Here is a 27678-nt window from a genome sequence, read left to right on the forward strand (position 1 = left end):
CTGCAGTCACATGCTTGACATATATATGATACTTGCATTTTCTAGAAAAATGAAGACTGTTGTCACCCCTCTGGGAACAGGCAGCTTCTGATGCAGTTTTAATCTGGTAAGACCTCAACCTTGTAAAGCTATTGCAGGCTCATGTCAGATGGAGGTGGTGGAATTCCTGCAGGAGCACAACAGCCTCTTCCTACGTTTGTCCTGCATTCAGTCTGGAGGAAAGACTTTTGGATTTGTTTTGTTAGTTTGGTTTGGTGGGGGTTTTTTGTTGTTGTTTGAGCATTTGGGAATGCTGCCATATAAATTGTCTTAATCCCTTCAAAAGGTAGTAGTTTAAGTCTAGTCTTTCAGTAGCACGTGTGGTTCCATGATGCAAATGAGTTCTAGCAGAGCTGTACCAGGATTCTGGAGACCCTGTAGTTTAGTTTTCTAATTTTTGGTGCTTACTCAAATGGTCAGATCAAAAAGCAAAAACTGAAACCAAGCATGAAAAAAACCCCCCACTCTATGCTCAGGTTTTTATTTCAGACTGGCCTTGCTCTTCTTTTACCCATGCTTTACCAGATTAGGGGTTTGTTAGGGTAACAGATTATCAAATGGAAGCAAGCCTAGGCTCCTGATCCATCAGTGTAGCATCTATCTCTTACCAAAGAATATTGTAGATCAAAATTTCTTTAATCAAGTTGCTTCTGCCACTGTTGGAACCTGTATTTTGATTTCTCTTAACATACAGGTATCTGGAGTCTTGCAGCTCTACTTTTCTTGTCTCCAAAATTTGATTATGGTTTTAAAAAATTTTAATTGATTTTTTTTGTTTTAATTTTTCATAGATTTTATACAGGGAGATCTAGCCCTAGGTTAGACAGATCTGGCCCTAACCAAATCTCTCAGGGGTCTCAGAGACCCAGTGTGGTTAAATTAAGTTTATTGAATATTAGTCCCTCCTTTCTCCACCTGCAGCACTGTTGCAAATCCCCTTATCCACTTGGTTACGCTTTACTTGTCAGTCCCTGTGTCCACGTGGGCTTTGCTGTCAGGCCCTTTCCTTAGTGCATGTGGCCATCACAGCTTAGAAGTCTCCACCACTGGCTGTCCTTTCTCATTTCCACTTTCCAGGAGAGGTTGGTTGTGAAAATCAATTAAGAGTTTGTAGAGTAAGACACCAGCAAGACTCCCCAGTATTGGAGCTGTGATTGGGATCCACCACCAGTGATGTCCAGCACTAAAGTGAAACACAGAAGAGGCAGCTGGTCAGACAGATGAACATATCCTGCTATCTCATGGAACATCCTGCTATCATGGTTGAGATGACCTGAGTCTGCTGGGGCAGGAGTGAGATGTGGGAGCTTCTTGTCCCACTTCAGTTAATGGGCTCTACACCTGGCTCAGAGAAATTCTCTCGCCACCAGCATAATTACTTGAGGAAGAGTAATTTTCCCCATTGGCCTGGGAAAGTGGCTTTGCACTGTCTGCAGGTTTCTTGTTCTGCAGAAACAGCCTGTGTGATTCTGATGAGTGGGACTGTCAGACACACATCAACACACTCTTTCTCTCCCCATTTCCAGTGACATCTGCACCACCTCTACCCAGCTCTCAGAGATAGTTTCAGTAAATTTAATGAAAATGTGCATCTAGATCAGGAGACTGCTACTGCCCTCACTGTGGGAAAAGCCATAGCATGGCACCATCTTACTAGGTAGGGAAAGGTAGGGTTTCAACTCCAGATTCAGGCATCCAATTTTAGGAGAGTTATTCAGCAATCCAGCTCTAAGTTATTGCTCTCAGGTGAGCTGAATGGCTCTCTGGCCCTCCAGTTACTGTAGTAACCAGCTAGAGCTCCAGCTAACAGGTGCTGCCCACACTGAGTTATCTGAAAGTCAAGATGAAATTTTCCATGCTGGAAAATTTTGTGGACATAGTGAGAGGGGCTCCTCTACGCACAGCCCTTTGTCTCTGAGAATGGACAACAGGCACTGGTGCAATACCATCACTTGGTCCAAAAAAAAGGCTACATGACCATCATGTCTTGGGTTTATCTCCTCTCCTCTCAAGCTGCATCAAAGTAAAATGGGTCACTCACGTGAAGACATCTGTTCCCCATCCAGCAATTGCTGTGAAGAGCCGGGGGGGGAGGTCTCGAGAGGGGTTTATGGCATAGCCTGTGTTCATCCCCATCCCCAGGCCAATGCCCAGGACCAGAATACCAGTGAGCAGGGCCTGTGTACCATTCAGGGCTCTGTTGTTTTTCTCATCATGGATGACCAGAATTCCCAGGAGGAGCATCACTGTTGCCAGAAACTGCGGGAGTAGGAAAAGGGAGCAGGTCAGAAGAGAGAACACAGAAAGCAGAAGGATCCTGCTCAACAGAGAATGAGACTTTCCAGGATAGAAGAGAAGGTGGGATTCATGGTCTGATCAAGTCAAGAAGGACCTTAATGTCATTCCCATCTCACAGAGGACTGAAGTTCTCACTCATTTCCAGCAAAAAGTTCTCCATCTCATCAGCAGAAATGCTCGAGGACTTATACAAACTTCCCAGTACTGTGATCTCCCTCCATCTTTCAAGTTAGGGACTTATTACTTTAATTCCATTTAATCTAGCAAAGGGAGAGCTATAAAAAACTGCTAGTGAGATGGACCTGATCCTTCCTAGAGAGTGTGATGTTTTATAAAATCTCTTGAATTAGCCATTTCAGAACTAAAAGCAGGTACTAGGTCCTCATTTGGGAAACTGTATCTTCCATCTCTGACAGCAGATAGTTGGCATTTGTAGATCTGCAGGCCCCAGGATGTCAGGAGCTGTGGTTTGAATAAAGGTGAAGACCCTCATCTCTTTTTGCTTCAGAAAATTTTGGAAGAGAGCCTTGGACCTGCCAGCAAAAGCAGAAACTCTACAGCTCTTGGGAGCCCACTGTCTCTGTCATATGTTTTCTTGTGCAGAAAGGGCTCTGCATGATCCACAGCAGGCTGGGTGATCAGGTCCCCACCTGTAGGTTCTCCTGCTCCCCTCATCATGCCCAAGCAAGAATTTTATAAGCTCAGAGAAAAAAAAATAAACTTCCTCAGACTTGAATTGGAAGTGAATATCCCTTCTCCAGTGTCCTAGTGCTCTAACTCCCCTTCCAATTTCTGGACATCTGGATATTATGTTAGGAATCAACTGTACACAGTCTAAATTGGACTGTTCAAACCCCACAGTTTCAATCTAGACAAACTGTGTTCATGTGAAATCAGTTCTGAGCCCTCTGTGCCATTAAGGGGCAGCTAGCTGAGCTGCCTGGGGCCATGGAGTGAATGTAGGATCCAAAAAGGTGAAGAACACTTCAGGAACTGCCCAGAGCCCAAAGGAGATACACAGTCCCTGATATAGGCCACTTGCTTGGGCTTAGTTCAAGGAGGTTATTTGGAGGGCTCTGGGACCAAGCTGCAGAGCAGCCTGCAGGCATTGCCTTTAAGTCTTACTCAGCCACCAAAATACCTTGGATCCTGTTACCAGGCACCTGCTTGGATGGTGTTTTGTGTTTCGAGTTTGTGATGGTGTCTGCACACATAGCAGTGTGAGTCCCCTGTAGCAAACCTGCAGTAACAACTCTGTAACACCAAAGCAGTTCCTACTGACCTCTGTGAAGAAGCTCCCCAGCAAGGAGACATAGGGAGCAGGGTAAGTGGAGAAGATGGATGCTGTGGCAGTCGGTCCTGTCACCGTAAAGTTCCCCTTGGTGTAGTCATACAGAGCATCTAGGAGAAATAGCAATTAGGGGAGTTAGCACAGAGTTCATCCCACATGATACCTACCCAAGTTCACCCATTTCATCCAGCATGGACACACCAAGGGGAAGAGGGGCAATGGGAGATGTGACGGAGCTGACACACCCCTCACAGGGCCTTATCTCACCAATATGTGTTACCCCAAAATTTTAGTCTGCAGTTACTTACTCGTGCCTACCAGTTCCTACTTTAGAACCCTGTGGTAGGCTGGGTGCTCTGGATGTTCTGGAGGCTTCCATTCCACTGCCCCTTGGGAACTGAGACATCCTGGAGGCAATGGACAGTGGGTCCTCTCCTCACAACTTTGAACCACTGTCTGCTCTCATCACAGACTAATGCTGTCCTGCTTTCCACAAACCAGCACAGTCCCCGAGAGCTCCAGCTGCACCTAGTACATCTTAGTCCACACAGCTGAAGCCCTTGCATAGCCTGGAAACAAAATACAACTACTGGCCTTGAGCTGAGGACACAGTTTGGCAGTTGGATTACCCTGAGCAAAAGGAGCTGTGCTCTCCAGAAATGGCACATCCTTCCTGGAAATGTCTGGGCCCTGCCACTGACTTGAGCTATGAAGGTCTGTCCTACAAGCCAAGGAGCAAACCCTCCTCACACAGACTTTTCGCTAGGTACTGTAAAAGGAAATATTTTTGAGAAGTTATAGAATAGCTTGGATTTGGAGGGACCTTTAAAGTTCGTCTAGTACAAACCCCAGCAATGAGCAGAGCCATCTTTGCCCTTTCTCAAAGCTGCATCCAACCTGACCTTGAATGTTTCCAGGGATGGGGCTTCTAACACGGCTCTGGGAAAACTGTTCTGGTGTTTCATCATAAAAAATGTCTTCCTTATATCTAGCCTAAATCTACCCTGCTTTTAGTTTAAAACCTTCAGCCCTTGTAAAGGCCCTATTAAAAAGTTTCTCCCCTTTCTTTCTTATATAGGATAATTTTTCTTATAAGAAGATTCTTTCTTATCTTTCTTATAATCTGCCTTGAAGTACTGAAAGGCCACAATAAAGTCCTCCCAGAGCCTTCTCTTCTCCAGACAATGAACTGTGAGTTAATACTGAGACAGTGGCCACAGCAACCCCTATATTAAAGACACAGCCATACCATAGTAGAGCCCGAAGACGGTGGCTGCTGCCATAAAGGAGCCCAGGAACTGGCCAATCAGATATGCTGGGAGCTTTCTCCAGGGAAGGTTTCCTAAGATGCAGTGGGTGAGGGTGATGGCAGCATTCAGATGAGCTCCTGCAAAATCACAGCAAAAGAGAGTGGCTTTGATTTTGGAGCATGCCTCAAGCCCCATAGTAACACTCAGACCTTGCTCTGGGACACCAAGATTCTCCCAGGGCAGGATCTCCCTCCTGCACACAGAGTCAAAACTGGCCCATTTCCCTTGGGCAGCTGAATGACTGAGGGCAGAGAACTCCTAGCCTTTGTCCTCTGAAAATTACACAGCTTCTGATTTACCTGCTGAAGGCCACAGTCTGCCTCAGCCATCTCAGCTGGCAGAGGCACTTCTCTTGGCATATGACACCTTTTATTTGTGGCTACAGGTATGTGAGACAAATCTTATTCCAGAGAATGTCAAGACCTTCTGAAAGCATCATTTAGGCAAGGAGAGCCTCATCCTGGTAGAGCTGAGTACCCTGTCTGATGGAGCCTGTGGGCCCTTTGCACATCTGGCAGGCAAGGCATGAGACACTGGGGAAACAGACTACAAAATAAACTAATGATGTCCCAAATCTTCATGTCTACAAAGCAAATCCTACACTGGGCTGTCAGTAAGGAACTTGGATTAGCTTGCAGATGTCAATGTATTGAGAAGGGGTCATCAGGATGGTCAGTCCTGGCCAGACCATGGTTGCTCCCAACAGCGTGGAGTAGACCCTGTCCTTCCCTCACTTGATTTATAATCTTAGACTGTATTTCCTTGCATCTGTTAGCTATTGTATGTGGCTTTCATACAGTGCAAGACCAATTTTTCTTGTTTTGTTTCTGTGGAGGAAATTGGTATCACAACAGTACTTTTGGAGAAAGAATAACGGGATCCAGATTTGGTCCACCGGTGCAAACTATTTTTATTCTCCAAGACTCATCTCCTTATTCATCTAAAGGAAAAATTTGTTCATTCGTGTCTAGTAGGTGTCAACTTGGGGAGTCAGTAAATGTTCTAACTCTAGTGGCCTTTTCCTGTTTCAGACTCAGAAAAGGATAACAGACACACATCATCAGAATACAGGACAGAGTGAAGTGAACAGCCTGGTACATTCCCAAAACCACAACTGAAATGGAGTAAGACACAATTCTCTTTGATCCTGTGATCCTTTGTGGGCACAGCCAGCCATTTCAGAGATCACAAGAAACATCTTGTGACAAAAATTAGGCCAAATCACAATGCCAAAAAGTGCTGAAGCTGATCTCAGAGCCATCCTGTTGCTAGCTGAGCTGAGACCCCTCCTTTGACCTCCCGGTCCTCAGTATCTCAAATGTCACCTGGGACTGCAGGGACCTACTTTTCTCACCTCACTTTGCCCATAATGTCTCCATTAGCTCCAAAATGACAGGGAGACCAAGAGCTAGCTTTCCTGCATGGAAAAAAAATTCCTCTCCAAACCAGTCCCAACTTTGGACATGTCTCTTCTGCAGGGGGTGAGGAGTAAGGACATCTGCCCATGAGACCCCTTAATCTCTTCTCTTGGTGCTAATGAATGCAGAAATTGCACAAGACAAAGGTAAGGACCTGTCATGTGAGAAATACCACCTCATGGCACTGAAACACCACCTCCTGGGTTCATGTGGGTGTGTGCACATGGGTGTGGATGATTATGAGAAAATTCGCATGCCATTCCTTGTTGCATCATGAGCAATAAGCTCTTCTTTGCAAAAACTGATTTACTTTCCTGTGGGTCAGATTTGCAGTATGTTTTCAGAATTCCTTGTCTCCTTGGGCCTTGTCTCCTTGGCATATCCCAAGCACATAATAGGAGCACTGCTGAAACCTGGCTCTACTGACCACAACAGGAGAGGATGGACAAATCTCTGCTGCTCTCCCTCTTCCTCCTTCCCCTTTCTCAGTGCAGGACATGCATTTGGGGTCAGCATACCATAGCTATGCCACTGAAACTCTTTGGATTGACTTCAGAGCTGCCTCCTGCCTGCAGACTTGGCAGTGATTGCTGGGTCATTCGGCCTGACCCTGGTTACAGTCACCAGAATATCTCTGCTCCTCTTTATTGGGGACCCTAGGACTGCATTCTTTTCTAGTGAAGGCACTGCCCTGCCTTGCCATGCCATCACCAGCCCCTTGGCAGCCCAACCCTCCTGCTTCTGACACTTGTAACCTTTAGAGATCATGGAAATGTCCTGTGCACAAGTGTCCTGCTCACCAGAGATGCCTCCAGCTGCATGGATGCCCAAGGTGACACCAATGCCAAATCCCAAATTGATGCTCAGATGCTGCCCAAAGTTTCCTCTTCCCAATACCACTTGTGCCACAGAAGACAAGCCAAAGACCTAGTGCATGGAAAAAAAGAGTGTTAAAAGCAGTGTGATGGACTGAGAGTCCTTGCAACACTAATTAACTCATGAAGATGGGAAGAGTCTAAGAAGCCCACATCCAGGAAGTGAAGCAAGAGCAGATTACTCTTCACTGGTGCTCATCACACTTAGCCAGGCACTTTAGTCATGGTTGCATAAGGGGATTAAAAACTTGGTCACCTGCACAAAGGTCCAAGGCTGAAGAGGTATCACACAGCCATGGTAAGGTCATCTGTGCCCAAAGCAAGGGACACGAGCCAGGGGATCATCACCACAGACACCCCAGAGGCTGCACCCAAGCCAGATGGAAGGAAGGTGGGCAGATTCTTGTTCTCTTTCATTTCCAGATGTGCAATTTATTGACTAAAAATGTAGTATGGGCTGCACATAGCTATTTGCCAAACTTTACTCCGATTTGGGTAACTTATTCCAACAAAAAGCAAAAAATGAAATTCTGGTTTTCCTTTCAACATGTATACTTTCAGTTTGAAAATAACCAAATTTTCTCTATTTTTTTAGTGACTAAAGGGCACTCAAGAAAAAAAAAAAAGAAAAAAAAAAAAAAAGCAGAAAGAAAAATAAACACTTTCCAGCAGGAAAAAACATATTCAGTAAATTGCTGTGGTCTGAAAGTGAAATTCTATTTCACTTTTTTGATGTGGTCAGTGAATGGAAAGGTCATTCCACTGCACAGCTCTTATGCTGAAATCTGGAGAAGAACAAAGCTTCTCTTGAGGTCTCTGCCTTGCAAACTGCTTAGGCTTTGGAGATGACATCCTGCTCTTTGGATCACTGTTTATCCAGGGGGACATGTACCCTCCAATTAAAAAAAAGTTCAGTACTTTCTCCAGCATCAAAATTTCTGCTCTGTCCTGCATCCTGTCCTGACTCACATCTCTACTGCCTGCTGTACCTGGACCAAAATTTTATCTTGTGTATCTGCTCTCCTTCTACCCTTTCAGACATCACCAATATCCTGTTACCCAGAAATACTTCTTCTCTCTCTGGTATACACAGACCATGGGCTGTGCTCTGCATGGAGCTGCATAGTGTGACCTCTTATCTTACAATGAGGCCTCAGCCAAGGCTCCCAAAAGCAGTGTCTGTGATGGCCTCCAGCATCTGCAATGCCCTCTTGAGTTTTTCCAAAGCCACATCCAAGAGAAGCCAAATGCATAGGGCACAGATTTTACAGGACAGGATGCCAGTGCAGAGAAATGGGTGCAAGGTAGGAGACATGAATAGCACTGTCTCAAGAAAAACACAGGACAGGACAGAGAAACCATTTTTCAGTTCCAAACCTCCGGACTTTTCCTCTATTCTCACAGTCCTAAAATATCCTTTGTTTGTTTTTCCTAATTCCTTGATCCTTCTGCGGTTTACTTCCCCTGCCTTTCTCCTTCCTTTATGAATATTGCCTGTCCTTCAAAGCAAGTAATACTGGCTGAGTAATATCATCCAAAAAACAGCCATCCAGGCATCCTGGGGATACATCCAGAACATCTCCTGTTACAGAAAGGGCCAGGACCCTGCTTAAGAGTTGGATGCTGGACCCTACTTTCAGTTGCTGGGTGCTCTGTGTGGACAGCTTGATGGAGGTCCCTGTGCGGTGCCCCTCTGTTCTCTCATGGGGATAAGTGAGGAAAGAGACAACATGAGCAGCCAGCTCCAAAATCTGCTGTGATCTGCCAGATGCAGACCTGCAGGGAAAGGGCTCCTTCTCGTGCTGCTTCCCAGAGACAGCTCTGGAATGACACCCTTGAACTTAATCTTTATCACCTGGAAATTTCCACCACCAAAACACAAAGGGAATGGAGAAGGAAAATCACTTGCTCATCTTCTGCTGAGGAGTCACAGATGCCTGTACACTGAACTTCCAATGTGTGCAAAACTATCTGTTTAGGAAGAAGTGAACTTCAAGGAGCTGGATGTGCAGTAGCATGGGATAAAAAGCAAGCATCCTTTGCACGTGTAGTTGTCCTTGCAAATCAGCACTTTTATCTGTACAGACATCTGTGTCTAAATGTGTCCATGCTTACACAAATCTTACTTTTCTCTGCAAATCTCCAGGTACAGGTTATTTGGATTATCCCCAGCCCTTCCATGTCTGCCTCTGTCCAGTCCAAATCCTTCCTCTCAGCTCAGCAATTCTTGCAAGCTAGCAGTAGTAGTTTGTGTCTTTAGCAAAGACACTTACTAGACCTTCCCAGTGGAAGGATCTCATTTTGCTGTGTTGCTCCAACACATGAAGGCTCTGGATCTGGTGGACACCTCACGCCCACCAGAGATCGAGTGAGACTGTAAAACCATCCTCATCCTCTTCCTAAACACCTCTGAAGCAGCCTGAGGGCTCAAAAACACTCTTCTGTTTTTAGCATGAATGACAGCCTTCAGGCAAGGGGGCAGTTTCTGTATGATTTGGATAAGTACTCTTCATTTGAAAGTATAAGGAAACCCAAAGTGAAATCCTGGCATGCTGTACACCTGGTAATTACATTTCCTAATGGCGAGTTGTGGCTCTGGAGAGTTTCATAGGCTCTCATCACCCTGGCAACCCCAAAAAGAAGATGGATGAATGCTGTTCTCATTTCACAGAGGCTGTAAGTGGTACAGGAGTCAAGATCTGCTCTGCAGAACCCCCCAAGCACAGCATTGCCTTCGGCATAGCAGGAAGAAATGCCTCAGTTCACTATGTGGGATCTTTCAGGGGCTTTGGCACAATCATTACATTGACCAAACACTGCTCTTTGGTTTCACTCCCAGGCTCTTCCATGATTTTCTCATAGAGGAGAACTGAAACAGTGGCTCATACCCACCTGCTTCACCCTTGCCCTGTGTCTAAATCCCACCCTTCATTGCTTTTTACCTCCAGAAGGTTTCTGACAGATGGTCACCCCAATGGGCAGCTGCTGTCCCACCAGAGCAGAGAGATGAATAGCAGCAACCAGCTGCTCAACACCCATGAGGATGTGGAGGGCAACCACTCACCTTACAAATTGCTGCTGCCAACACTTAGCATCTCACTCCCCCTGCACGCATACACACACACAGATAGACACATTTTGGCCCATCTCCTCCTTACCATAAGGATGAACATTCCCAGTGCTTCTGCAAGCAGCTCCTTGATGGTTTGGTTGCGAATCGTGAGCAACTTCTGAATATTCTCCAGCATTTTGTTCCCTGGTTCCAGTCTGCAGCTGCGAGAGCTCCTGTTGTGACAGCACACTTCATTGCACTGAGCTAAGTTACCCTTTGAGACTTGGCACCCTCCCTTCACCCCTGGACACCTTCATTCATTTGGTTAACGATGAACAAGCCAATAAAGTAGCAGCTAGCTTCAAAATCTTCCCACACAAGCATGCCATCCTTTTAAACTATATGATCAAGATGCAATATTTCTGCAACTGGGTCATGGCAAACTCTGTGCCTCTGCCCAGGAGCAGCCAATCTCCAGAGTGGTGAAGCTATAAATAGCTTTGGTGTGCTCCTAAAGCCTCTCTCCTTTTCATAACTTTTTGATGGGCACTCAACGGGAACTTCACCTGTGCTCTGCATTGTAACCTGGGGTCTGGTGGTTTGGTGCCTTTTCTTTTTCTAACAGGTGGTATTAGGATCTTTTGCATGTGCTTTGCAGGACTATTTGGATGCCCAACCTGCAGCAAGGGTGCTCTGCCTGAAGCTGGTGTGCAAAGTTGTCTGCGCCTGGGAAGAGCACGATGCCTTGGGCATTGCTTCAAGTTGAGTTCTAGCTGAATACTTCTGTGCTCAAAGCTCGTAGCAAACTAGCAAAGAGCCTGCCCACCAGCAGCCCAGTTTGTCTTCTCATGTGGAACAAAGAGAGACCAGTCTCAGCAATGGTCCCCAGAGACCTCCAGTCTCACCTGGCTGCCAGACCAGAGCCATCACTGTCCTGATTTCTCTTCCATCTCCTGATTCTCTGCGCTTATCTCTCTGCATTATCTCTTATCCACTGTGTTTTAATGCCTTTGCTTGGTCACTGAAAAACTTAAACCCACTGAACACTCAAGAGCTTTTCCTGCAAGACCCATCTGGTTCTCTGCTGGGTTTTGACCTCTTTGTCTCAACCTACTGCATCTTCTCAGTGTGGCCCTGAAAGGGGAAACAGCTCTCTCTGTGCACAGCTCTCGAGGGTTTACCTGATGGGAATGCAGTGCTCTGCTCCTGATGCCCCTGGTGTTGCCTCCCTCTGGTGCTACAGCACTGCAAAAGTTCATGAGCTTTTCTTTCACCCACGGGACAGTGAGTATGGAAGAACTTGAGAAGCTGATTCTTCTCTCTGATCCATAGATGACTGTCTATCTTGTGGCAAACCTACCTGGCTTTAATGGTCTAGTGTAAGCCCCTCCTCCAGCAAGAGATTATCTATTGACCTTAGGGAACACCTCACTAAATATGCAGTAAATTACTAGCCTGTCTCTCATCCCAAGAACCATCTAATAATGACAGATAACAATCACATTGCTGGTAAGGCTGTTCCTATAGTATATTTCTGGGTGGGAAGGCTTTTTTGTCCCAGGAGGCTGTGAGCCATGCTGTGGCACAAAAAAAGTGGCTGATAAATTTTTCCAGGTCGCTTCATTCTTTGCCATGCATGTGTTTGTTATGGGAGCACACAAACATGGGCCCTGGAACAACAAAGTCAGGGTGGTGACAACAGCCTCAAGTTTCATCTGCACATGGCAATTTCCAGCTGACGTAGAAAGCTGAGGCCCCAGGCATCAGCATGTATTGGAGATATCACAATCTTTCTCAGATGGAGAAGGTGTGAGTGGGTAAGCATCACTCACAACTCCACCTTCACTTTATTTTTCACTCCTGGTTCTCAGGGAACCTTCTAAGTGGGTTAATCCCCTGTGGGCAAACAAGAAAGGCTTTGTCACTTGTGTTCAAGGCACCTCCATATTCTAATTATGGCAGAAAAAGGGACAGGTGTTTTGGGGGAAAAGTAAGGTCTCATGAACTTGCAGTCTCCACAGGGAAAAAGGCAATCCCAGTCTGCAACAGAAACCTTTCATTTGGTGATAATATTTGCAGCATAATCCCCAATATTACCATCAAATTCCCTAAAGCTTCCACATGGTTTTAGGATGGTGTCATGGATCACTGGATGTGCCTCTTGCCACTGCTTGTCCTTTTACACACATGACTCCACAAGATGGGGCTGAGACATTAACTTCTCTTATGAAAGTGTTCAGATGAGTTCCTCCTGTTGCCTGCTGAAAATGTGTGAACTCTGTAGCTTTAGGATTCCTCTGGGCACTTTTATACACCACAGAAAGGAGATCTGCCAATGTTCCAGCAGTGTAACAACAAAAAATAACACCTTTATGTGAGTCCTATGGGGCAGAGCACCACCGCTCTGGCAGCTCAAAAAAACCCAAATGTGTGAGCCTGCGCCTGGTCACACTCCACTTCATAATTAGCAGAGAAAAACAGGCAGCTCCAAAAGGCAGGTGATCCCCACATGAAATTAGTATCTGAAGCCAGACCTCCGACTCATGCTGGGTGGTGGCTCCAACGTTGGCACAGGCAGCGTGGAGTGATCATCTGCATCCTGCACTTCCTTGTGGAGGTATCCACTGTCAGGTGAGCTGGACCACTGTTCTCGAAGTGTGGCAATCCTGAGGGAGCAAAAACAACCATGCGAGTCATCCCGGGACTGGAGCACAAAGATCTGCTGGTTGCCCAACATGACCTGTTTGTACTTGTGCAATTTCAAATACCTGCAGGGCTGATGAGGATCTCTGGGGTCACCAAACACAGTGCCCTACTAACATAAGCAACCACACCACAACCCTTGAGTGACAAAGCCAGTCTCCATTTTAGGGGTAAGTGGGGTTTTTTGCCCCAGCTGCTTCTGTTGGAAGCCTATAACCAGAAGTTGCTGCTCTGGAGATTAGAGAGTTTCTTCCTATTTCCAGCCAAATTTTAGAAGCCATTTGTTCATGTGCCAGCATTATGCCATCACAGTCATGTATTACCTCATTTCCTACAGGTCCTATCCCATAAATTTTCCTGTAAGGGTTGTTAGAAGAGTATTAGCTGCTCACACTTGGTTCTCTAATGCCTCTGATGTTTAGCTTGACTTACCTATATGTTGAAACTTCACTCAATATTGACCCTACACTGACTTTCAACAACCGCCTGCTGAGCCAAACCTATTTTCTTCTCTAAGGCAGGTCTGTTTCAGCGCCAGTAATAAAGGCCTCAGTTTGGAGAAGAAAATTCTGGCACAGTCAAGGCCCACTGTGCTGGTGTTGATTCCTACAGTACAGAAGATGGGGGGAGAACAACCTCCCTGGTTCCTGCTAGAGCAGCCCTGGGAAGGATGAGTGCCCAGGGACTCCAAGGCAGTTGTGCTGCTGCAAGGAATAACTTCTCTGAGTCAGGTCCCTTTAAGAAGCAAGATCAGGTCTGAGAGACAAGTACACCACTGGTATGGCCTTGGATGTCCAGGAAAGACCCCACTTAACATACCTTGAGCACCCTCACCCCATGGTCTCACATCTAACATTCATGGTTTATCTCCTCTTCTCCTTTATAGATGGCAGGCACTGTGTGAGTTGCAGATATTCGAGATACTTGTCTCACAGCAGATGACTTTATGCCCCTAGCTGCCATCCAGCTCCCTATTCCCAGGACACTATCCTTTACACAACCTTTCAGCTCACCCTGCACATTATTGCTCCTTGCACTGAAGCTGGCACATGCTCCTTCCCAGTGAAACCAAGATAGCTCTTACCTCAAAACAGATGGCCACAAGTTGAAGATGGAGAATTGTGGTGCCACAACGGTAGCATCCTGCTCTGGTCTGCAGTCCTCTTCTTCATGCTCTGAGTACATGGTGTCTCCCTGTCCAAGTCTGCTAAAGCTTGCTCAGTTGGAGATGATCTGCAAGGCAGAGGTGTTGGCAGGAGGTGAAGTTCATGCCTCTTGTTGGTCACTTGAGGGGGTAGCAGGGCTCTCCATGAAGGGGTTCCATGGCGCAGCACTGGCCCCAGTGTTGGACAACAGAGCAGAGGGCTCCTGGGCTCCCCTGGCTGGTGACCTTCCTGGCCCAACCTGGGCCACCCTTCCCTCCTGCCCTGCTTCTGGCTTTCCAGATAGAATCCTGTCACTATCATACAGAGAAGAGCATAATGTTTTTTGAGGCACCCTGTTAGCTTCAATCTGGGCAAAGCCCTGGAAAATCTCCCTCAGAAAGGGCATTTAACAGAGACAAACAGAGGCACAGGGGCACCTCAGGTCCCACAAGACACTTGTGGGATTTACACCTAAATCCTGCTAGCTCTGTATCTACTGCTTCCCCATCCCTACCCTGTCCCTGAGACAGAAACATCTTATTCTCTGCTCAGGACCAGGCTCCCACCATACCACTGTGTGGGAGCATCACCCTGCCCATCCTGGGATGCCACTACAGGGATCCCCCAGACCCAAATCAAGAGCAGTGGACTCTCCTGGTGCAAACACTTCTGCTGAGTTTTGAATGGCCTGCTCGGGTCTGCTTTCAATCCACAGATAAGGTGACAGCTGGAGAAACCACAGGGTTCACAGGACATCGTCAGCCTGGAGATAAGAGGAGCCAGACTTTCTCCTGGAGGAGTGTAAACACCTACACCCTGAATGGAGAAATTAAAGGGGAGAAGCTGCAAGCTGATGGGGGACACTGGGTGAGCTGCACAAGGTCCTGAAGTTGCAGAGCCAGGTGGAGCCAGAACAGGGCTCCACCTGAATGTTTCCCTGCCTCTGACTGTAACCCAGTGGGGCGATGTCCACCTCTAAGGACAGAAAGAGTTTGCTCTTAAAAATGTTTACACAGACAAAATCCCTTGTACTTCATCTCATGCTGCCTCCTCTACCTCATTGCTTCTCCAGACACTCCATCTCAAGACAGTTTACAGGACCCACCAACCCAGCATCACCCTAAGCAGCACCAAAAAGACACGAGCCTGTGTTAATAAATTGCAAAACAAGAGCAGGCACTGATGACAGGAGCACAGCCATGCCTGTTACTTCTGTGCTGCTGGAGCAAGGCTGAGCCCACAGTCAACACAGTTCTCTTGCACAGCCACCAGATATTTGAGGGTGGGCTGCACCTTTACATACCGCTCACGTAAGCTACACCGGCAAACCCTTCAAGAGATGGTGCTGAGTCCATATAGACAGTCCATCCTCACTGTTAGCTGTGATACAGACACTTTGTGGGGTGAGAAACCAACTGGTGACACTTATCAGTGTCCATGTGTATGATCAGTGAACTACACAAACCCCACCTGTCAGCCACATGGCTGTGTTCTGCTACATAACTATGTTCTCGCATATCACGCCTGCCACAGGATTCCTGATGATCCACTGTCTGTCATGACTCCTGTTGGCAGTGAACAGTCTCTGCTGCATAGGATTTGCCCTTGTTCTCTCCCCAGGGAAGGTAAAGTCCAGGATACATATGACTGGGGCAGCTTTCTCAGATCCAAATCACCCCAGCCCAAAGGGATGCTGGTGGTGCAGACGTGAAGGCATCTGAAGAAAACCCCCAATAAGCTGCTATCATGGCAGGGAGGAGATAACACACATTCCTTGCAGACAGGCACACAAATCTCCTCCAGCACTACCCATCCTCTTCTGGGGCCTCAAGGAGCCCTGCAGGCATTTCAGTGGGGGTGGGGGTTTGCTCCATCATCAGCCAGACCCCATCACCCTCATTCCTCTTTGGCTTCTTGTGCTGTTTTGGGAAACAAGAAAGAAGAGCCAGGTGTGGTGGATCTGGATGTCTCTTTGGTCATCCCCATTACATTTTCTGTTCCTCTGAGAAAAGCCACTAATCCAGAAAAACCTGCAGGGACTTAAATTCCAGCTGTTGGTGTCGCCTGAGTTTTCCTTGCTCACACAATTTCCAGGTGTAAGCCCTGCATGACAGAAGTGACAACTTCACAAACAGACACATGTTAAGCAGAGGACTGAGGCAATCTATTTCCCTAAGCACAGGGCTCCACATATAAATCTTTGCTGTCAGTGCAGATGTTCCTAACCCATAGCACATACTAATTACTGTCCTGGTGCTTATTGTCCCTGTGTTTTTATTTTTACAAAGGCATGTGAGAACATACATACATATCAACAATTTTCTAATGAAGAATTAAATTTTGCACACCTTCCTGTTGATTTTGACTCCTTTGGAATCTCCTTAGGGTCAGTATAGCAACTTATAATCTCATGAGACTGTCTAAGGGTTTGTCACTTGCCCCCAATATGAATCAGCAAGAGCTCTCTGGGACCACCTCAGGATGCATTTGCAAAGAACTGACACAATGGGCCTCTGATCACAACACAGTCTCCAGGCTATGCCACAAGAGCAACATTTACACAAAAATGGGTCTGTGAAGCTATAGATATCAGATTTTGCATCTAAAGTGGTCATGGATGTGTCAAACTGCATCACTGGAGTATGTAGTGGATCTGTAGGCATCCTTGACACAGGATGCTATGGGTGCTAAAAAGGGATCTAGAGGGCCCCTTTCAAATTCATGAGGGTAAAAATCCACCAATAGGTATTAAATGTGGACACTTCTCTATCACAAGTGGTCTGTGGGCTGTGAATTGATGGAGACTGTAGAATAATTCTGGGAGAGTACATTTTTTCTGTTTGTATGCTCTTCCACCACCACATCTAGGATCTCCTCCACAAGTCCAACCTGTCTTCGTGATCACTGACTGTGGTGTCCAGTGGAACAGGATATCCACTACTTCAGTCACAGGAATAGAAGGCTAGCAGCCTTTACTAGCATGCTGTTGAATTGCTTACTTGTCCTGAGATGATATGAGAATACCCAAAACATATTCCCAGCTCCACTGCTCATCAGTGTGATCCCTAAGCATCCACTCCTCCTCCCTGCCCTGTTCTTCATACCCAGGGGGATGACCACAGACTGTATTCAGAAGAAGCTTGGGGTGGGCAAAGAAGACATTTGAAGCTGCTCATAGCATGTTGTGTGATCTTTGCTAAAAACCCTGCCCTGCTAAAAGCTGCCGCTAGTGCTGCAAGTGCCATCAGCTCCCTAGTCACCCTAAATCATCCATCTCCTCAATGCTCTCTTCTCCTCTATACAACGCAGATAGTGACCTCTTCAGGTCCCAGGAAACCAAGGACCTACCTGTCTCAGCTTCCCCTTCACCACTGGTGAGCCCAGAGGTCAGAAGTGCAAGTAGGAGCATCGTGCAGAGGTCAAGCCAGATGAACAGCTCCCTCAGCTCACCAGAGCACTTACTCTAATGGCTACAGCAATTCAATGGCATTCTGGATACAACAAAAGCTTTAGAAGAGGGAAATCTGTTGTGCTGTGGTAGAGACAGCCTTCTCCTCCCCTAAGGAGCTGGAGGAAGCCACAACACATGGGTCATTTAACAGCAGACTAGAAGCACAAGGCACTTGAAAACTCACCATGGGGAACAATCCTGCCCTGCTGTAGGGCAGTAAATAAATGACTTTGGATTGACAGGAAGCTGAACATGAGCCAACAGTGTATCCAGGTAGCCAAGAAGGCCAATGGCATCCTGGCCTGTATCAGGAACAGCGTGGCCAGCAGTCCAAGGAAGTGATTCTGCCCCTGTACTCAGCGCTGGTGAGGCCACACCTCGAGTTCTGTGTCCAGTTCTGGGCCCCTCAGTTTAGGAAGGAGATTGAGGTGCTGGAGCAGGTCCAAAGGAGGGCAACCAGGCTGGTGAAGGGACTCGAGCACAGACCCTATGAGAGAGGCTGAGGGACCTGGGGCTGTTCAGGCTGGAGAAGAGGAGGCTCAGGGGAGACCTCATCACTCTCTACAACTCCCTGAAAGGAGGTTGGAGCCAGGTGGGGGTTGGTCTCTTTTCCCAGGCAACTCTCAGCAAAACAAGAAGGCATAGTCTTAAGTTGTGCTGGGGGTGGTTTAGGTTGGATATTAGAAGGAATTTATTTATGGAGAGGGTGATCAGACATTGGAATGGGCTGCCCAGGGAAGTAGTGGATTCTCCGTGTCTGGAGACATTTAAAAAGAGACTGGATGTGGCATAGTCTAGTAACTGCAGCAGTAGTGGTCCAAGGGTTGGACTTGATGATCTCTGAGGTCCCTTCCAACCCAGCCAATTCTATGATTCTGTGATTCTATGACTTTTCCTTGTTCAGCTTGTATTCTATTGCCTCTGCTGTCTGTGCAGTGCTTCACGGGAGAAAGTGAGCTAAGGGAGCAGAGAGCCTGCTCACTGCTCACCTGCATCCCCCCCTCTGCAAGCACCATCTCCCCTTCCATGCTTCCTCTTCTGCACAGCTCCACCAAGCAGCATCTTTGGATGCAGCACCACCATGTCATGGTCACACAGCACAGTCAGCATGAGCAGAGAAAAAACATTGCCAGAGGTATGGGAGCATTGCAAGACCCTGCCAGGCTTCCTCCTCTGTGCCCACAGTGAGGGCTTGCACACTCTTCCTTTCTGGTCAGTCTGGTCTCTGGTTCATGTAGGAGCTGTGGTTTGGGAAGAAAAAAATAAAAATAAAAATAAAAATTAAAAAAAGGGTGCCTTGGAGCAGGGTCTCACTCCATGGGGTTTGCTTGGTCCCATCCAACCTCCCACTACTTTATTCTAGTGGTGGCTGGAAATCTGGGATGTGAGCAAAATCCTCTGATCTCACAAGATCCTTTTTAAGCCCTCACCAGAAACTACCTTAGAAGAAGCAGAGGGAAAACCTTAACAACCAACAGCTTTGTGGGATACAGTATATTTGTTGCATGTAGCCACAGGGAGGGAAGGGGAAGAAAGATGCCTAGGTTCACAATGATCTTCTTGGACTACTACAGCTGGAGTCTCATAGCATGTGTTTGTTCAAGAGCTTTGGATATGTTCTAGCTACTTATTATTTTTATCCTACAACTACCCCATATTTTTTTGCCTTTGACTTGTCTGGATGCACTTACAAAATAATCCATCACAAATACCTTATGCCCATAGGCAGTGGCCTGATGGAAGACATCCTACTCTGATCAGCATCTGCAGAGAGCAAGATACCAGCCACAGTGACAAAAACATGTTTTGTTCTACATTGTCAGTGCCAAGGAAAAAAACATGTTCATAATTTGCATTTGTTGATTCACACTTGCTAACAGGATAACAAGATCAATCAGCATAGAAAAAACAAGGTTAACACATCATAATCACCTTTAAATTCCCAACAAACTGACCTTATTCTGTCACCCAGAGTCAAAGCCTAAAGTATTCTGTTTACATGTCCATATTACCTAACTCAATACCATCTATTCCTTGGATTTAAGATACATCCTTTGGTGAAATCAGCCCTGATGCCCATTGATTTCTCCATGCCTGCTGACAACCCACTATCTGGAAGGAAAAAGCAAACACCCTGGCAGAGTCCTACAGTGTCCCCTGCTGACTGACTTGGATGACCATAAATCTATAACAAAGATGGTGTTCCCATGCTCAGTGTCCCTCCCAACCACCTGCCTGTCTGAAAGGAGAACATCCCTTCCCTGATGCTGTCACCACTGGCTACAGCACCTCAGACTTAATCATGGGTTTCCCTTTCAAGGGCTGACCTGTCCTGCCAGATGAGTCCTGCTCAGCTTTCAGCACCTGATAGGATCATAAGCCAAGGCAAACGTAAGTAAAGGGCAGAAACAGAGGATAGAGATCTAGAATAGGCAGTTACACATGCAGCAATGTTATGCTATGTGCAAAGGTGCGTGAAATATGTTTGAGAAGAAAAAAAAAATCTGCATAGATAGGAGAGTTGCTCAGAGTCCAGGATGTTATCAGATCTGGAGAAATGCTATGTGAATGAGTCACTGGAGCATCCTGTCAATGCCTGCGTACAGCAAATGCCACTGAGAACTGGCTGTGGTAGTCCCTCTCTGGTGTTCATATAGTATCACTACATGGTTCCCATAAATGATTGACTAAATTGTGCTATGGGCCACTTTGTTGCATTATCTGCACCACTACCCTGCTCCAGTCCAATCCCTACTCACACCCTCCTCCCTCCTCCCCTATAATAGAATGCATTTTAATTAAGCAACTCTTTCAGGTCATCACTGAAGATTAAATAAAGGCCCTTTTAAAAATGTGTATTTATTCCACAGCTGCTCTCCCACCAACCTCCTGGCATGTCTGTGGGATAGCCTCATGCCGAGGGGGAACAACAAATGTCACAGCTCCATCACATACAAATACGCCCTGTTCCTTCAGGAGATGAAGCAGAGCACGTCAGGTCCCCATTATTTAGGACCTGAACAGCTTAAAAGCTGGACGTCTGCAGGTGAAGACTGAGGGCATGCTGCCAGCAATAGGTCCTGGGGCATGGAGGGCTTGTAAATCAGAGATGGTTCTAGCTGGGGGTAGAATTCTGACAGCCAGAGTGCAGAGAGCCCACAGCAGAGAGACCATTGCACATAAAACAGCTCACATGGGCCTTGGCTGCCCCTCTGCTGCAGGATGGGTTCCTGCTCAGAGCTCTGCCCTGGCTGGACCAGACAAGAACCTTCACAGCAAGACAGCTTTTGGCTCAGCTCCCATTGCAACCACACAAAATGGGGAGGGGCCTCTGCTCTGTGCTGGGAGCTCTTAAATTAGACCAGATTGCTTTTTTGCTCTGAGTCTCACAGGAGGGTGGGTTGGAAGGAGAAGTGATGTCTGAGTCTGCCACCATTGTTACATTTTAAGTGGCACAGGTCAGGCAATGCCTCTTATGCTGCCACTCAGAATCCAGGATTGATGTTTCTACCATTACAGCTTGCATTTTGGGGGGGTCCAGGACAGCCCACCCTCCCACAGGTGTTTTAGGCCCAGACAGTCCTTCCCACACCAGTGCTCATGCTGGGAGAAGCAGAAGAGCTGCATGCAGCAACATCTCACAAAACTGGAGGTGGACTTCTCCATCAGCACACAGATTCTTCTGGCCAATGGAGCCCCTGGCCAGCCTTCTGGCTCCAAGATTCTCCATAGGATTCCAGAGAGAAGTGTTCAGTGTTAGAGGGTCTTTACAATTTATTGACCAGGCAACTGCTTGGATGGCTTTAAATGTTTGACAGCCAGTTTCCACTGCAGATGTAGACATGGGCAATCCAAATGCCAGCCTGTCTAGCCCTAACCCTTGTGCCATGGGGACCTGGCAACTCATTCAGTCACCCTGATCATCCATGCCTTATTGTTCAGGGCAAATCACACCTCATTAGCCTTGTGCCATGCAGCCTCCCAGCCCAGGACCTGCGTCATGTACATCTGACACCCCCAGGGAAACCAGACCATGTCCAAAGGCAAAGGTGAGGGCAAGATTTCACATCTACAAGTCAGCTGCGAAGACTGCTTCACCATTTGCAAGGCAGAACTGGTCTGCTGGCACTAGGGAACATTTAGACAAGTTTGACTGGAAAGCACCTCGGTGTTATTTGAATGGATTTCCTGCATGTTTTCTGCTGGAATCTGAGCCACAAGAAGAAATCTACAGAGTGGATGTGTTTACCCAAACCTAGTGCAATGAAGGAGCAATCAATGTATGACTGAGATACTTTTACTCTCTGAACAAGAAATACATCATTCTCTCCACTGCTGTAAAGGCAGCTGGTGAAGAATTTACATTTGGACAGAGGATTTGGCTTCTACCTCTGTATCATAATTTTCAAATTAGTTGTCTGGAACAAGGACTGACTCTCCTGATTCATTTGTGTATGCCTTGCACAGCCAGAGCCTAGAAGTACTGCTGGAACAACCTCCTATGACAATGGGAATTGTAGCAAGGAGGATGTATGAAGATATTTTTGCATCTATCACAAGCAGGCAAGCATAAGCCATGTGAGGTCTCTGTATTAGCACACTGGAAAAGCCACAACACACCCTTGGAGACATGTTCTTCTGATGCTGCTGCTGCTTTAGATGCTGGAGGAAGACCACCATATGTCTCACTCACCCTACTGACATGCTATGTCCCCTTGATGTGCTGCTCCATCATCCCATAAGGTGATGCCTATCAAGTGTGGTCACCAGGCTCCAGTGAAGCGCCAGCTCAGTTCTCACCAAGCCCAGCTTAAATCAGGTTTGGGCATTCGTGGATCCAAGCATGCCACTGCCACATCCAGCTGAGGAGCAGTGACACTCATCTTGCTTTGTGTTTGCCCTAGCCTCCATTTATGATGAGGAGAGACCCCACATGCCATGTGGGATTGCCAAGGAAATTAATCCATGCTGGGGTCTTGTGGAGCTCTCTGTATTGCCACCAAGTCCACATTTAATCCTTGAAGCACTCAGAGACTCAGATATACCAAGACATTTTCTATCTGTCCATCCTACTTGAGTGTCAGATAGACATGACTCACAAACTGAGCCAGACCCCATGTTGCCCAGCTTCTGTCCCTGTGAAAGATCCTCTGCACTCTGTTCAACAGCAAATACCCCAAATGAGTATCACAGCTATGCACATATACAGGCCATTCCTGAGCATCACAATATGTTTCTGAGTTCATGAGATAAACCTGATTGGAATGGAATGAAATAGTTAATTAGAGGGTGGACCAGAAAACTCATGAACAGCTCCATGACTTTCACAGGCAGCAGTGACCTGCATAGGAAAGTTCAACACCTTTCCTGGTCTGGCCGAGGAGAAACCCACACTACAGAGTGTGCTGGTTTGGACACCCATTTCTGAATTCAGTCTGGAGCTGGCAGACACCTTCCTACATGACCAAGAGAGAAGAACATTCTGGAGCACTTCTCCTGTCTATTGGACATTCTACTGTGCAACCCCGAGATGTTTTCTGGAGCCCTCCAGGGTGGTTGGCTGTTCATGTCAGTCCTGGTATTTTGTCAGACTGTCAGCAACTGCTACACTTTGCAATGAACCATCACCTCCTGTTGCTGAGCAGATCACAAAGAATCAAAGATTAGCTGTAGCCGTGAGGTCACTCCCCACACTCCTCACACTCTGGGCCCACTGCCTCCAAATCTGACTTTTGCTCTTCTCAGTTTGGAAGCTGCCACCAACATTGGCTGCTGCTCCCTCCCTTGGATCCCCACTGGATCAAGTGATGTGCTAGGAAGGAAAGGAGTCTTTCCTTCCCCACTCTGAGCTGTAACTCACAGATCAACTCAGTGCTTAGGTGGGCATGGACAGGACTGACCCTGGCAGGCTCCCTCTGGCCTGGGCCACAAGAAACAGCATCAGATGTTATTGCATTCCCAGAGATTAGCAAATCACCTTCAATCCCTGTTTATGGCTTATTGCTCCAGGGTCAAGACTGCCCCTGACCGTCCTCCCCTCTGGTTCCTTGGAGCAGTAATAAACTTTGTCCCTCTGTATAGGAGGAAGAGTCTGTGTGGTAAGAGACATACACTGGGTAGCAAAATTCCCCACCATAAGGCTCTCTGCCTTCTGTACCTCTGTGTGCCTCCATGGACACAAAAGGTGAGCTCAATGTGTGTGTCTGCATGTGCCTTTCTGTGAAAAATTAAGGGAGAGGCTGACTCGGTGTGGTGAGGATTTCAAGCAAAACAATTTAGTTACCTGCATTTTCCCCCCTGAGCAGGATGAAAACTGAACATGTAACAGCTGTTGCTTAATGCATTCCTAGATAGCACATTGATATTATGCTAATAAGCACCACTTAAGAACTGAGATAGCAAAGGAGAGGAAAAGAAGTAATGAAGTTAGTTATGCAGAGAGGGGGTCAGATCTTAGTGCAACTTTAAAACAGACTGGTTTCCATTCCTCCAGTCACAGCAGTTAAAGTGATGCACATAGCAGTGAAGCATTTTAATAGTATTTTAGAGGCAGTAAAAGTTTCAGGAAGGTGACAGTCATTGCACTGCTCTACAGCCAGACCTGGAAATCGGAGTGAGACACATCAAATTCACGCCTTAAAACCTGACTTGAAAAAATACCTTTGAAAAAAAACGTTGGTACTGATCCTGTGCTAGCTGAGGAGCAAATCAAACCTTTTTCTGATCTTTATCTTTCACCAGAGCACAGCTCATCAGGTCAAAAGCATGAGCAAAATGAAGAGGTTACCACCCCATGGTTCCCACATGCTGGCTTTGTCCACCACGGCAAATCCATCCACCTCCGATCCTGGGAGCTTCACTTACTCCCAGCTCCAAGAGGTGGCAGCAGCACTCCTGCCTTCGGGAAGAGCTCTTGCATGGGACTGGCATTCTCCCCTGCCCTTGGAACAGAGGGACTTACACCCTGGGAAAAAAAGCAAGTGTACATCGAGCCACTCGGGCACCCTCAGCATCTCCAAGCTGATCCATCAACTGCAATAGCAGTAGAATTGTAGGCAGCCACAGTATAAAGCACAAGGGGGGGAGTATTTAAAAAGTAATAATTATTTGCATCTGGCTTTGTGTGTGTGCAAATGGAAGGGGGTAAAAATCTTTCTGGGTCTGAAGAATTTAAAAGAGCTGAGCCTCTGCTCATCATTCCCAAGGGGAAACTTATCAGCATGCATCATCACAAAAAAACCTCTGATGAAATATCAGCTGTAATAATTATCTCCAGGCATGCCTGACACTAAAATTTGAAGTCAAGGTCTCCCACTTAAATCAGAAAAAGAAAGAAAAAATGGTACAACCTAAATAAACCAAACATATGATGGGGAAAAAAAATTAAGATAACAAGGAATAGACAAGAGATCCTTGTGTTCTGGCCAAAAAAAAAAATAAAAATCCACAAATTCTCAGAACGACCTTGTAATGCTGAGACCTGAGATAATCTAACATGAGAAAATCATCAGTGATGTGCAAGTCATGAGTGACACTGTTGGTGACTCCATAATACTGTAGAGATGGGTAAGCACGACCAACAATAAACCACATATGAACACAGATGTCATAAACTTACCAAACAGGGTCCTGTGGGCTTCTTGTGGGCTTCTTGTGTTTGGAGACCTCCTCTTTCAGCCACGGGATAAAAAAATATTTGATGGTCTGTACCTGTCAAAGTACTGATGTAGCCTAGTAAATACAACTTTTGAAATTGTTAATGAAAGACAGAGGTTTTGGCATTTCAGGATGTCTTCAGTCTTACCTAGACCTAAGCTGGTGTTTGTTCACTTTAGCAACTGCTCCTTGTCAAGTAACTTCTATATAGCTGTTCAAGCCTTTTCCCTGTTACACCATATATGGTAAAATAAAAAATATAGATAGTCACTCTATAACAAGAAATAGGTCTGTATGTTAACTGAGTTTGGGAAAAGGTGTTCATTTCCAGCTTTCAAACTTTGCCTGGAAACCACTGTGAAGGAATCATGGAATCATAGAACCATAGAATGTCAGGTTGGAAGGGACCTCAAGGATCATCTGGTCCAACCCTTCTAATATTATTGTTTGCATGACTTGTCCCATCACCCTGTTGAGCTGAGACCTAAAACTTTACAGAGTGGGGGAATCCACCATTTCCCCTGTGAGACCATTCCAATGTCTGTTTTCACAATGTCAAGTTTTCTTCTTGTGTTCAAGCAGAATCTCCCCAGGAGCAACTTGTGCCCATTCTCCATGTGACTCCTGGTAAATGGGGACACTCCATCTTCATTGTAGCTGCCCTTGAACCACTGGAACTTTGTAACAAGGTCTCCCCTACACCTTCTCTTAACAGATTCAGTTTTCTCAGCCTCTCCTTGTATGGCAGGTGCTCCAGTCTTCTGATCATTCCTGTGGCTCTTCTCTGGATCCTTTCCAGCCCATCCACATCCCTTTTGTACAGTGGGGACCAAAACTGAACAAAAAACCCCAAGTGTGGTCTGATAAGGGCCAAGTAGAGCGGGATGATGACTTCTTGGTCTCTGCCAGTGGTGCCCTTGTTGATGCAGCTCAGCATCCTGTTGGCTTTTCTTGCAGCTGCTGCACTGTTCACTCATGTTGGGCTTGTTATCCACAAAGATTCCCAGGTCCCTTTCCACAGGGCTGCTCTCTAGCCAAGTGGATCCCAGTCTGAGCCGTGGTCTTGGATTATGTGTTCCCAGGTGTAAGACTTTGCACTTCTCCACACTGAACTTCATCAGATTCCTGTCAGCCCATCTCTTCAGTCTGTCTAAATCATCCTGGAGGGTCACTCGCCCTTCCAGGGTATCAACCTCTCCACTCATCTTGGTGTCATCAGCAAACTTCATCAGGGTTCTCTTGATCCCATCATCCAGGTCACTTATGAAGATGTTAAACAGCATTGGGCTCAGTATCAGTCTCTGGGGGACCCCACTTGTGACCATTGCCAGTTGCAGGATGAAATCTTTATTACCCTCTGGGAATGGTCTGTCACCAATTCCACTGTCAGTGCCACCCACTGCACAGACCTTTTGTCCAGTCACTTTCTTCAGGAGGAGGCTGTGGGAGACCCTATCAAAACCCTTAGAAAAGTCCAGGCAGATGATGTCCACCACTTGTCCTGCATCAGCCAAGGGAGTTGCTTTGTCATAGAAGGGAATCAGGTTTGTTAGGCACAATTTGCCCCTGATAAATCCATGCTGGCTTTTCCCAGTCACACGTTTCAATTGACTTGGGATAGTCTGCAGGAGGATTTGATCCATGACTTTCCCAGGGACTGAAGTGAAGTTAATGGGTCTATAACTGCCTGAATCCTCCTTGGAGCCCTTCTTAAAGATGGGGATGACATTAGCCTTCCTCCAATCTTCAGGAATCTCTCCTGATCTCCACCAGTTCTCAAAGATTATGGAGAGTGGCTTTGCAATGATATCAACCAGCTCTCAACACCCTCTGGACCCATCAATTTGTACTGGCCAAGGGAAGAGAGAGTGATGAGAAAAAACATGGAAACAGCTGCAACGAGACTCCAGGAGTTCCCAGGAAGAGAACTTCACCATGAACATTGTGCTTCTCCTGGTGAACAACTCAGGATGCTGATGAGTCACTGAGAAAACCCACCACCTCTCTGCTTTGGAATGCCAATGCCACCAACCACAAGACTCAGAGGGACATAAGAAGGAGATTATAGCACTGGAGAAGAGGATTAGATATTTATTTTATTGCACTTTTAAGAGTATTATTTATTAATTAGGTTTTTCCATATTAATTTGGATTATTTGTATTATTGCAAGTGGACTAATAATAACTTTATTATATCTTGATTATGTTAAGATTTTAATTAAGATTATGGCTTTTTATGAATACAGTGTTTTCATCTTTGCCCATAACAGTGCATTAGATGTCAGAAACCCAAGGCTCATCACCAGGCACTAGTAGAGCTGAGAAAGCCTCTCCAGCCACTCACTTCAAGGGCATGGATAAACTCTACACAGATCCTTTCCTTCAAAGCCTGTCCTGCCCAGTTTACCTGTTTGAGGGCCACCAACCTCCAGATACCTAT

At 46.5% G+C, this 27678-nt stretch overlaps 1 protein-coding gene across 1 annotated transcript; it reads right to left on the bottom strand.

Moving 5' to 3' along the window:
- Positions 1-896: 896 nt before the first annotated feature.
- Positions 897-26881, bottom strand: LOC103532470 (aquaporin-3). Its single transcript, XM_030466844.1, has 8 exons — positions 26337-26881; positions 12818-12949; positions 10390-10516; positions 7157-7283; positions 4878-5015; positions 3620-3738; positions 2081-2298; positions 897-1222 (listed from the first exon to the last, which is right to left on the bottom strand). The coding sequence occupies exons 1-8, from the start codon at positions 26879-26881 to the stop codon at positions 1063-1065; spliced, it is 1566 nt and encodes a 521-aa protein (XP_030322704.1). The 3' UTR covers positions 897-1062.
- Between the last annotated feature and the right edge of the window lie 797 nt (positions 26882-27678).

Source organism: Calypte anna, chromosome Z (assembly GCF_003957555.1).
Source record: "Calypte anna isolate BGI_N300 chromosome Z, bCalAnn1_v1.p, whole genome shotgun sequence".
NCBI lineage: Eukaryota > Metazoa > Chordata > Aves > Apodiformes > Trochilidae > Calypte > Calypte anna.

Coding starts and splice junctions, on each gene's coding strand:
- LOC103532470 (XM_030466844.1), bottom strand. CDS start 26,881: ATGGATCAAATCCTCCTGCAGACTATCCCAAGTCAATTGAAACGTGTG. Junction 12,950..26,336: donor ATGAAGTTCAGTGTGGAGAA/GTGCAAAGTCTT, acceptor TTGCTCCCTCAG/GATTGCCACACTTCGAGAAC. Junction 7,284..10,389: donor TGGGAATGTTCATCCTTATG/GTAAGGAGGAGA, acceptor TCCATGCACTAG/GTCTTTGGCTTGTCTTCTGT.